Here is a 13087-nt window from a genome sequence, read left to right as displayed (position 1 = left end):
TGGTGTCGAGTCAAGTGGTCAATTTGAGTCTGAATGGTCAATTGGAGTGGTCAAGGTAGGATTTTGTTACTTTGCGTGTGACATTATTAATGTGTATATAATATCTATTAATTGTACAGCAATTCAGTTCTGTCCATGAGGGTGTTATCGAATTTTTATCGAATTTAATATCATGCAATTAGCCTATGTTTTATCCGGCGTCATCCCTTGCGGTGTTATCTTCTTTTATTTATAATGGCGTCATCCAGTTCTATCCATTACTATGCAGTGGCGCTATTTAGTTCAACCCATGATGGCGTTACCCAGTTCTGTCCATTATATGGCGTTATCAGGTCTGTTCTGTCCACATTATATATGGCGTTATATGGCGTTATCCAGTTGTGTCCATTAATTATTCCGTTATCCAGTTGTATCCATTATGGCACTATCCACGGTTCTATCCAATATTTTGTAATCCAGTTCTATCCATTATGGCGTTATTTATCCAGTTCTGGCCATATGCAGTTATCTTAGATGCAGTTTTATCAATTATATAATGCCGTTAACCAGTTCTGTATCAATTATTCGTTATCCAATTATATTCATTATGGCGTAATAGTCACATATATATTCAATACCTAATTAAGCAAAAAGAATGAGTATACATTCATATTTAAAAGTACCTATATATAAGATTAGTGTTATGAGTAAAATTAAATCTAGATCGATAGATTTTGTTGATGATGTAAGATTTTTATGTCATGTATTCGCAATATTTTTAAGACCATGGAAACTCGCAAGTAATAATACATTACTAATATAATAACTATTAGAAGTAAAAATTTAATTTGTGTCGTCCATTAATAAGATTTTTTGTATCTCTAATTGAATTTTTACTGAGGTGCATATTGCAGAAATTAGCTTTACATTATGGTTGAAAGATAAATTCACTTATTGCTGTTTTTGGGTCATTTTAATTCAGTATAGGCCAAGCATAAAGGCGTGTCAGTGCTACGGGCAAAAAGTGTGTCATTTTATGGTATTTTTCTTGATTTATATTTCGGTGATTCGATCTCTCGACGCCGGCAACACTCGTATATAAGTTTTGACACAACACAACCAATGCAGGATTTTCAAACCGGCAACTGCATGGCCGGTGCGCAGGCGTGCACGAAATAGATTGTTTTAGCCGGCAGATCGACTGTTCAGGAAAGATACAGGCTTTTCTAGCCGGCGGCTTGACTGTTTAGGCACGATGCGGGCTTTTCTTGCGAGTGGCTTGACTGTGTAGGCACGATGCGGGCTTTTATAACAGGTGGCTTAATTTATTGACTGCAGGCGCGATAAAGGCTTTTCTAGCCGGGTGCTATTTTATACGGTGCAGGCATGCATGATGCTGGCATATCTAACCGGAGGCTATATATATACAGTGCAGGCACGATGCCGGCTTTTCTAGCCGTCGACTTGACTGTCTATATATAGGCACGGTGTAGGATAGCCGTATACTCTACACTCACGATATTGGTGCATCAATTGTATTAAATAGTCACGGTAAACGCTGCGGCAATCTAATTAACTTAATTAGAGATCAGTTACAAGATTAAGGTTTCCACCGGTTAATTAGCGGCCCCCTTATACTCAGCTGAAGAGGATTCCTTAAAAAAATGGAAATAAATAAATATGGTATACGTAATTACAGGAAATAAAATCGAAATAAATAGTAGAATATGAACGAAATGTAATTTGCGAAAACAATACAGTCTGTAATTAAATCATTCAAAGGTGAAACGGACAAAATCGAAACAATGACATTTGGTCACGATAAAAATTACTACATTTATTTGGGTCATAAATTTTAGCGACATAACAGACAGCTCGAGGGATTAGTGATATTAGGCAGAAAAATGTTTGGTGAACTAAATACATGAGCAACTAGGGACGGTTATTTAGGTGACACTATATATACTCACTAAATACTCATACAGTAACACATTCATCCTGTGTTGTGTGTATGATGCACATTCACTCACTCACACAGACAGTAAATTCTGCAAATTCAAGAACACACGCAACATCTTGTGTTGATGTCATGCAATGAAGAAGCCGATGCTAAATGCCTCAATGTAATGGTTCGTAATGAGAACCATGGAGTAATGACTCAATATAAGAAGTGAGTGATCTGTGGACTGGTGTTTTGGTGCTAGATTTACTGTCTTGCAGGCCATTACCTGCTGTCAGCTGCTGCCATGACTCCTCCCTTTAAATATCAGCACCTTGCGCTCCATTGGTGCGGCCACTCATGCGCTCCGCCTGTCCATCTGCAAATTTCTGCAGGCTCCGGCTTCTATAATGAATTTACAACATATAATAATGTGCCGTATGCATTGAGACATCATTTTAAATATGTAAAAAAATTATAGATATTCAAGGAACGTCACTGAATTATCAATATAGTACAATTTTTCATTTGAAAGTTGAATAAATCACTGAATTTTTTCAAAAAATTCTAAAGGGAAACCCGCTAGGTGGTTTCTTGCAGCGCACGAGGGCCGGAGGCGCAGAGGAGGTCCTGCCGAGAAGCCCTTCGCTGCAATTGGCTCCCACGGAAATTTTTCTGCGTGCGCGTCCATTGGCCGCCGTAGGAAGACCCTCAGGAATGGGGCGGTGCGAAGACTCGAGGTGTTGTGGTGTAATTTGTGTCCGAGTGTGAGTGTGGTGGGGTGCCCGACATAGGTAGTGATGAGGGCTCTAGTCCGTCACTCTGCAGTCTTGCGAGATTCACGTGGTTTGGTGTTACAAGTAACGAGTTAGAGCGCCGAGCTCTTCATCATAGCGACCGCGAGCTTTGTCGTCAAGATTTGCTTCAGTGGTCGAGCTTTGCGTTATTGATGGCTTCCTTCATTCTACTTCACGCTTTGCAGGCGTCAAGTGAAGTGTGTTGTATTTTAGTGAACGTCTTTGTATGATGGTATTGTACCTCAGTGATCGAGTGCTATATTACTCTATTATTCGATTACTCGGGAATGCGTGCTTGAGCTTGTATCAGAAACATATTTATCCAATAGAGAGGAGAGAACTTATCAAGAACGAGTGATGCGTTATGTTACTCAATAATGTGATCGTGCAATCAACAATATTATCAAAATAGTCATGTAAGATGTGAACCCAACGATAAAAATTGCCATGGAATCCCGCATGCTGGAAACATCGCGTTTTGTGCAGAAAATGGACATCCTGGAGCAGGCGCGCCTGAGTCTGCAGGCGGTAAATCATCTGTCGGCGAGCGCTCGATTTTTACCGACATTGCCGGTGCCGGAGCGACCGTCGAGCGGTCCCTTGTTCCAGCAGAATCGGGACCGGGAGATCGAGCTCATGACTACCGATTCCTCAAACAGCGAAAGCCCCAAGTTTTTGAGCGGATCTGCACCTTCCATAGGGGGCTCTCATCATCACTCGTCGATGAGGATCGACTCGCCAGAGGCTCGGTCCCCACGCTCATGCAATTCCCCACTAGTGGGGCCCAATACCCCATCCAATGAGGTGTCGTGTATGTCTGTTGACGACGGTGCCGATGCGGACAACGACGACGACGATGATGATGATGATATTTCAGTGGGTTCCCCACCCTCCCCACCGGCGCATTCCTCATCCATAGGAATGCCATCGTCATGTTCACCTCCACCATCAGCCCCAGTGCTTCCTTCCCCAGTTCCTTCCCCATCCTCTCTTTTGGCTCCTTCCATGATGCCTTCGACTTCCATTATTTCCTCCATGGCGTCACCGCTTCCTTCTTATGCCTCGCACCAGATAAGCAACATCCTCAGCAACCCGACGCCACAAACCTCACTTCGGTTGCACTCTCCTAACTCCACTAACTCGAGCAACCCTATAAGCCCTCAAAATAATTTTAAAGGACCACATCCTAGCGTAAGCACCTGTACAAGTAATAATCTTACCAATAATGATATTAACAGTAATCGTATTGATAGTAACGACAGGCTCTTGAATGTCACGAATTCTGTGAACGTCGCCGCTCTTTTATCCAGTTCCCCCGCTTGTAAAGGGGGAACTGAAAACTCCGGAGGTGACCAACCGAGCACTCACCCTAAAGTTGAGCCCATGGACCCGGATTTAATAAGCCGAACCCCTCCTGTGGCCCACCAAGCTCCCTCTCCACCAAACCCCGCTACGTTGCGGCAGCTCAAGTTTTCAATCGACAATATTCTAAAGCCTGAATTTGGCTTGAGAAGACACGAAGAAAATTCAGGGGACTCGTCCGAACCAGTCAACCTAAGCAGGGAGGTCGCCGGTGGCGTTGGGGGAATATATTCAACTGGGGACGTCGGTCGTGGATCTGTCTCCCCAGCTAGACCACCTCCTCAAAGAGGATCGGTAACTTCACTCACTAACGAACAAGGAAAGCTAACTTCCGACACGGAACTGTGGCCAGCATGGGTCTTTTGTACAAGATACTCCGATCGACCTTCTGCAGGTGAAAAATTTCTTCTAGTTAGGAGTAATAAAATTAATTTTTGCCGCTTTTAGAACTAATGAATCAAAAGTTTTTACTTCTAGATGAGCTCAACAACTTTCCTACATAAAGAATCTTACACTCGTGGCGCCTATATAGAGAGTCGTTTCAACTTCCATGAAAATTTTGTTCCAAATAGACAAAAGATTATGTAAAAGATGCAATTACTAAAGTTTGTTTATCCAGCATTATCAATTTAAATTGATCTGCAGAGTTAAAAATCTATTACAACTTCTCAATAATGTTAGTAGGTGTGCTATAAGCACTTGAAAATATCTAGGTTCATCATGTGCTGTTCGCCTCCTTATTCGCCATTATCTTTCGACGATGGAGAATCACAGGTCGGCCGTTGTGCGGCCAGCGATATTCCGGCGAAGATTAGCAGTCCAGAGTTTAGGATCTCTCGCCATTTATTGAGTAGCACGTGGCGTGTTCCCTCACTCGACCCTCACGTGTGCTGATCGTTTTGTTTCCCTCGCGTGAATATGTTTATGTAAGGGCGTATGAGGGGAGGCTTGGCTGTACGTATGCCTGCCGTAGGCCTATCACATTTGTTTAGGAGACAGAGAGGGAAGAGATTGACGCTGTGTTCATGCTTTAGTTTTAAAGGGAGGCCGACTTTAAAGGGAGTCATGGCGAGTTGTAAATAGCATGCGTTTTATAAACAGCGGTACAATTTCCTATTCAAGCAGATTAACCGGCACGATAACAGGCTCCTTCTTTGATTTGGTGTAACATTTGATGCGGGATCGAGTTTTATTTGGTTCCTAATTTAAACTGATGATCGTCGTCTCGTTGCATTAAATTTGTAAAGTTCAGGTAGCTAATGACTGATAAGAAGTTGACGAAAAACACAGAGGTTAGGGAGATGCTTAGTTGAAATACGGCGATCCAGTTTTATTGTTTTTGGTTACATAGCTGGTGATGAACTAAACATGAATAAAATTTATCTGACCGTGCAGGTTGACCAAAAATGAGCCTATTTCATTGGTGAACTATAAATCAAGAAGATAGCATGGCTGCTAAAAATTCTTGCATTCTAGACTCGCATTTTTGACAATTTTTTGATTGTGTATTTGAACCCTTGCTGCTCCAGCTCTGAGTAAGTAAAGTTTTTTTTAACCCGCCTAATTTTTTGTTTGGGTATCCTATATATAGTGTGAATCTTGGTATCACGAGTACAATTCTATTTAAATATGAGCTTTCCATCAAAATTTCTTTTTGTTGAGAAATAAGTGTTATAATACTTGCTATACTTTAGCGGGATTCTCTTGCCAGCGAGTTGAGAATTTTTTTATATATTACAAATAATTAAACTGAAAGTCATCTCATATCTTAATTTTTTAGTGGAATAATCAAGTACGCGAAATAATTACGTAATTAAGTTCGCGAAATAAGTATGTTAGGCATGAAAAAAAGTAATCTGATATCAATATTGTCTCACATTCCTAATCCAAAAGTTGTAATCAAGAGAAAAACCCGGAGAACAAAACTGGTTTAACCTGCTGCCTATCTGACAAAACCTCTGCCGAACAGCGCCAGGTCTAACCTGCTATATATCTAACATAGATTTTAAATTGTACACCCGCGATAGTTTAACATGGAAGTGAATTAATTCTTGAATCATTCCCCATATCTGCTGGACTAAGAAATCTTTTGTGTCAACTCCTCTAAAATTAACAAAACAGACAACAACGGCAGAGCGCCATGGAAAATGAACTCTTAAATATAATTATAATGGAAGATTACAACGCTCTAGCTGTTTGTTTTCTATGCTGAATATTACACATGCAATATACTGTACAGATTTATAGCGTATATATAGTGGGCAATCACTGAGTGTATAGAATAAAAATATTCTCATCAGTATATTTACACCATGATTCCGTGCACAGCTAGTGTACAGACTCAGGCTATTAACAATACATAGACTTTCTGTGAAAACAATCACTGCATGTACAGATAGCCGTATATATTCTATTTGATATATATATAAAGTATGAATTTTCTATGCGAATATGTCAAGTTTTAAGTGAGGTTGGCAATCGTTTCAAAGCACGTACATAGCGGTTACCCTGGCAACTGCCAGAGCATTATAACACGCAACTAATTTCCTGGTAATTAAATAATATTGAATATTACATATATCCAGTTAATACCACAGTTAATTAATTGAAAGCATAAGGTATGTATAGAACGTCGAAGTTATCACATTTAACTAAATTTGAAATTGCTGAACAGTAAACAATGAATGCGAACAGATTACCTTAGTAAATTAATTAATTAATGAATCAAGTGCATTTTATAATGATAAATAATCTATCAGTCGTCTAATATGACGACATTAAGGAGATGTCGGTTAAAATAATAGTATTACATGAAGTGGCATTAAATGTACTGAACGAGGAAACTTTCAGAACACAATATAGTCAATCACATAATTTATTTCATACATAAATTGAATTTGATTTTGGAGTATTTACAATCGATTGAAAATGTAAAACGCCCAGCCTCACTATGCTTACAGTCTGATTATGCGCGTAAAGTTATTGGTCATGCGCGTCCATATTAATGAGAAGAAAATATAGGCGCACATATGAATCGTACATATATGAGAGGTCATTGTATAAGAATTGTACGGCAGTCTGGAGTTAATAAGGCAGGTAATGACAGGCGCTGGGGGCCATATGGAACTCCTTCATCCTCATGGGTTTGGATTACAAGTTGCGGCTGAACTTAATTTTCATTTGTACACTCAGAAAATTAGAGAGGATTTGTCCATGCAGATAGCGATGCACCTTCTTATCCTCACCCTCTTTAGTTCCGCAAAATTAGGGCGTATCAGTGCTACGTGGCGAAAGTGTGTCCCTATTTTGACAACATGACACATACATTGCTCTGAGAGAACTAATTTCCGGTCTAGAGTTGTTGATGTCAGAGTTGTTGATGTCAGAGTTGTTGATGTCAGAGTTGTTGATGTCAGAGTTGTTGATGNGCTGACGGCTAAGCTGAAAACTGGTCTCCTTTGTACGGTACCGTTATTTTCCGCGTAATTCACAAAATATCCCTAGCACAGAAGACAGTTTTGTTCAGTTGGCAGTTTTATTCATCCAAAATTCCTTTGTCAGGTTGCATCTTCAACCATATGAAGCCTCATTAAATTAGATTTATAATATAACAGCATCGTACTCTGATGAGGCTGACAGCTTTGATTATCTTTCATTCAGATTATACCTCGATGTCACGACAGAGGAATCAGCTTCTCTCTTTTTTTTATAAGAGTTCCTAAGACCCTGTCTCTTATACACATCTTTCGTTGTCATTAAAACTATCGACGAATAAATATTCTCATCATACTTTTCCACGACTAAAAATATTAAAAAAAAAATAATCTGTTTAATCTTTCGAGTTTGTCTTAGTATGTGCCAAAATTTTGCTCGCGTACTGCACTAAAAAAGATAAGGTAGGCAATATAGTCATTTAGATAATAAAAATAGTATTCATATTAAAGCATTATTTACTTCATTGATGACATCTATTCGATTAACTCACCCATGATGATTAAACCATTTATGCACATGATTGAAATATTCCCAACAAAGTCACTCAGAAAACTAAGCACCTCAGCCCCATAACCCCAGAGAACCACCAATGACATCTTGCTCTTCCGCCAACCATCGCGGAGTAATTGTCCCCGTGATAACGAGCCGCTATTTTTGTACGCCTAACCCTCAATAAATTTGTCAAAGGAACAAGGAAGCCTGGTAAAAACATCACCCGAACCTCTGTCCCCGACCTCTGGTGGCGAGCGAACCTTCAGTTGCTGGTCTCGATATATTAGAGCGTGCAGAGGATATCCAGCTATTCAGTTAATGCTACCCCTTGGAGTAATTTCACTTCATCCGGTACTCTAAAACAATAAAGACAACCTGGCCATGTAATTACAAAAGAACTGTGTTACGCCAGGCTCAAGCGTATCATTACGCCCGCATGCATTCAGCAATTGTCTTCACGCCGAAGAAGCTGTACAGAATTCAGCCCCAGGCAATTAGTCAAAAGCTCCATGAAAGCAGAATTGCGTCACTTTACTTCGTCGTGACGATGCACGATACAACTCTTCTCTAGTGTGAGATGGAGAGAGCTCTTGTTTGTCTCGCATAATGCAGAGCCGAAGAATAAATCGCCGCTATCATGTACGTCTAAATAAGCACTTTAGGCAAGCTGCAAATCAATTGCTAACCACCCAAGAGAATCTACTTGGGTGGCCCTGGTAACAATTTTGCTCATAACTCGAGAAATTGGACGTTGTTGATCAAAAATATTACACCAATCGATGGGGATTATTAAAAGCTATCGAACGCGCCTACAATAAAGCCAGTGAGTAACTTAGTTACTGAGATATGATGAGTTTTGTGGGTAAACGCGATGCGAGGAGATCGTGTGTGGTCCGGAGGAGAGTGACAGCGGCATCTAAAGCAGCGCTCATTACCAGTGGCTACACTGACGCGAGTTCACAGCCAACGCGCGCGTCTCGAACCTCACACGAAGCCCAGGCTTCGGCTTCGTCGCAGGGGCAGAGGAGACAGACATAATAGTCTGTGCGGCAGTCATGCGTCACCTCAGTTGGACCCCAAAACACAGTTTCGCATGAGTTTCTTAACGAGAACGCGTCTTGTTGGAGGAAGAAGTTAGACGGCTGTATCGCCACACATCGATTGACTCCTAATTAAGCCTGTTGCTTCTGACGACGCCGGGCGTCTCTAAGTAAAAAGCTCGAGCTATGTGAGCTTCACAGCGCCGTGCCTCTCGCCGACCGGTTAGACCACTTTTCTGAACACAAAGAACATCTGAAATAAGGTTGTCAGGACCGTAGACTTCTGGTCGAGTTGTAACGGCGGCAAAAGCTACCGCTCCACGTAAAATCACCACTTAGGCAATGAATAACAGTAACAATTTAGTAATTTCCAGGCGAGCCTGTGAAAATTTTAAGGAATAATGCGTGGCTCCTTTGTCTGCAAATATTTATCTCCTCCGTCATATTGTATTAAACATATTTCACTTTCGCGATATTGACTATTTTCGAGACATATCTAATATATGTAGATCCATCATCAATTTGTGCACAATTCATAATATAATAGTTTTTAAATTCAGGCTTTCATTTTAACATTTATGTGGAGGCTTTATTATCGTTTTTCTCTATGAATAACTTTTTAAATAAATCATAAATGTTCAGTGCATAAAAAGTGCATGCATGACACATGATACCATATCATAACGTGTCATAATGCGAGGATGAACATGAAAATATCCTGAAAATATCCTATTTCTATCCACTCGCAAATTCTTCATTAGTCAGATTCAAGGAAACAAGAAATTCTATTATTTTTCTTACCAAAATAAAAATAACCATTATTTATAAATTTAACTGCGCGTAAATGTCGTGGTTTTCATTTCGGATGAGGCTCATTAATTTTCTTCTAATAACAGACCGCGTTGAAATCTGCACTTAATTAAATCTAACGATCTATATACTGTATATAGGCGGTGCATATAATTTTATTCATGGAGTATCTGCACTTAAATCTAACAATCTATATAGGCGGTGCACATAACATTATTCATGGATATCACAGCTAACTTTAATCATGTTTTTCTATGGAAATAATATTGATGCAAAAGCAATTAGATGTTGCCTTAATATGCAGAACACAACTCGCCTTACATTATTAATTGACACGTGTTGTTGTTATGAAAGGATTATGTTTTCGTAATTATAGCCTTCACACTTGTACGTCACGTCTGATCTCACGCTCGTGTATATAATATCTTACACACTGGTTCAATATATGCTTTATGTTATATTTACCGAAAAGATCATAATATTGATTTTTATAAAGTCTTTACTTTATTGATTTTTATAAAGTCCTTAATGTCCTTTATAATTGGTGGCTGACACTTAATTACAGATATTTTTCTTGCTGAATTTAAATCACGTTTGTATACTTACTTATTTAATTACCATAGAGGATAACTCCTCAGAGGTAATAACTTGATAGGATATAATTAAGGAGAGGGTAATTATTTATTTATTAAGGACATAAGGATTGCGTATACAGGATATTGATCATGTAGGATATACGTATAGGATAACCGCACAGCTAGGGTAATGAATTAACATTTAATATGTATATATATATACGCGCAAATATATACCCCAACATATCGAGCAAGTGCTGGAACCTGAATATTATTAAAATACTCCTTGAAACAATCTATACATTTTTTATAACATTTCATTCCTGCCAGTTATCTGAAATATTTTTACTAAGAAAGTGAATATTAGTACAAATATTAAAAGCTTCAAATTTAATTAACATCTTTACAGTTTGTTGTTTTTAAACAAGAGTTTTAAACAACAAAACCTTTAGCAGGATTCTCGCAGGTGTCCATATTTTTAGAAGTTCCCTTTTATAGACGCCGGAAAATAAAAGCAATTCTATGTTCAAAAAGCCATTAAAAAGTTGTACATTAGATCGGTGCACGAAGCATACTAGCATGCGTGTTTAATGTTCTTTTATGGCGTCCGTACACATTATTTCTTAAATGTTACGATGAATGCACCAGTTGCTGCTGCACCCAGAAAAGAAATTGGATCACATTGTCCAAATTAGTAATGTCACTAGATTGTTTGAAACGCAGGTTCACTAGAAATGTAAAAGCGAAGAAAAATCCATAAAAATTCAGCAAATCTGGGTCCCAATGACACACGTTTCCAATAGAAACATGCTGAGTTATTGTGGAGTTTTCTTCGCTTTTGAATTTCTGGTGTCCAAATTAAGATATAGTTTCTTATTTATATCACGAGCAGAGAGTGGACGTAGCACTGATACGCCCTTATTTCTAACTAAATTAACTGGTTCCCAATGACACAAGGGCGTGAAATTGCATAAGTTTTTGATCGAATTAGCATTTATTTATCTGGGTATTGGCAATAAATCCATAGTGACTAAAAATACGGAATGAATTCACTCGTCTTGCATGTCGAAAAAATTATTAGCTCCTACAAAACTTGATGCAAATTTAGTTAAATTTTGTGCCCACATTGCTTCTGCATTTGAAATGTCGAAATCTTATAATTATTTTTCTCACTACTTCAAAATTATTTCTAATTTTCCGGTGTCAATTATCTAAGCCTTTATATAACTTGCTACCTAATTCCTAATTAAATCTCATAATTCTAGCATTAAACGCCTTGCCGTTGTAGCTGCACGATGTCGCGAGCTTTCCTATATAGTAGTTCACAGTTACCTTTATGAATATTTATGAATAAATTATTTCAATTTCGCTAGCTCACGCTCCTTCTATTTGGATTTTAGTTAATCAGTTCCACTTTTACTAATTTTCTATGTACAGAAAATGCTGTACATTGTTTCGTTGAAGAAATTCCAAGTAAATCAGATATAATATTCTACTGCTATATATACAGTATGTCTCCACGCAGTATACTACGATCTACTTGTGTCCGTTCTTTCTGCATGTACTGTGGGTAAAAAGTGAGTCAATATTGAGACAATGCGACCCATTAAATTGCCTGAGTGCTACACAACACGTGGGCCTGTGGCTCACATGTATTCTACTGCTCCACGTAGTATACTACGATCTACTTGTGTCTGTTCTTTCTGCATGTACTGTGGGTAAAAAGTGAGTCAATATTTGGACAATGCGACCCACTAAATTGTCTGAGTGCTACACAACACGTGGGCCTGTGGCTCACATGTATTCTACTGCTCCACGTAGTATACTACGATCTACTTGTGTCCGTTCTTTCTGCATGTACTGTGTGCAAAAAGAGTCAATATTTGGACAATGCGACCCATTAAATTGCCTGAGTGCTACACAACACGTGGGCCTGTGGCTCACATGTCCCTGAGAGCGCCCTCCCAGCACGCCCATTACATTTGACACTGAATTGAAAAGCACCGCAGCGATCGTGCTTATTGGGTGCATTTTTGCCGGACATTGACATTATTGAAGTTAATTACATTCCTGCTGTGTTTCAGGGAGGAAATTGAAGAGGGAAAGAGAAAATTAAAGAGGGGAATTACTCAAGTGAGACGCATAAGGTGAATATAAAATAAAGTCAACAAGAATAGCTTAATCTTGAATTATACGGTATTGAAGGCGTTCTTTATTTTAAACGCAGAGTAAAAGTCTTTTGAAATAGCGTGTCTCGAACATAAAATATTATAACAATATTTCTCTGTTAATTTATTAAGAATCTGTTAGAAAAAGTATTAGGAAGAAAACTATTGAAGAATTCTAATATATAATCAGTTTGAGAGTATGCAGTGGCAGCTGTGTGTTATGTTAATCAAATGCGAATGCCACATTTTCTTTTAATTGCAACTATATATATATCTTTAGCACCCCGCGTATTCTGTTATTGAGTGCAGTAATAGAACAACTAATTAGACACTCTACTTAACGGCCTAGAATATGAGGTAGGTGGGGTGAGTGTGCTGTGTGTGAGCGGGTGAATTTAAGTGGTGTATGATCAGTCTCTTATACACATCT

General features: G+C 38.9%; 1 protein-coding gene across 2 annotated transcripts in view; it reads left to right on the top strand.

The window, feature by feature from the left end:
* Nucleotides 1-2684: 2684 nt before the first annotated feature.
* LOC108665057 (homeobox protein engrailed-1) overlaps nucleotides 2685-13087 on the top strand; it is a 24669-nt gene continuing 14266 nt past the window's right edge. For both annotated transcript variants that reach the window (XM_018151775.2, XM_018151774.2), the window contains exon 1: nucleotides 2685-4471. In XM_018151775.2, the coding sequence (XP_018007264.1) occupies nucleotides 3163-4471 (1309 nt within the window). In that variant the 5' untranslated portion in view covers nucleotides 2685-3162. The remainder of the gene's footprint in view (nucleotides 4472-13087) is intronic.

This window comes from Hyalella azteca, unplaced genomic scaffold (assembly GCF_000764305.2).
Source record: "Hyalella azteca isolate HAZT.00-mixed unplaced genomic scaffold, Hazt_2.0.2 contig17082, whole genome shotgun sequence".
Taxonomy (NCBI): domain Eukaryota; kingdom Metazoa; phylum Arthropoda; class Malacostraca; order Amphipoda; family Hyalellidae; genus Hyalella; species Hyalella azteca.
Note: the sequence above shows the minus strand (reverse complement) of the source record. Positions and strands in the feature narration are given on the sequence as shown.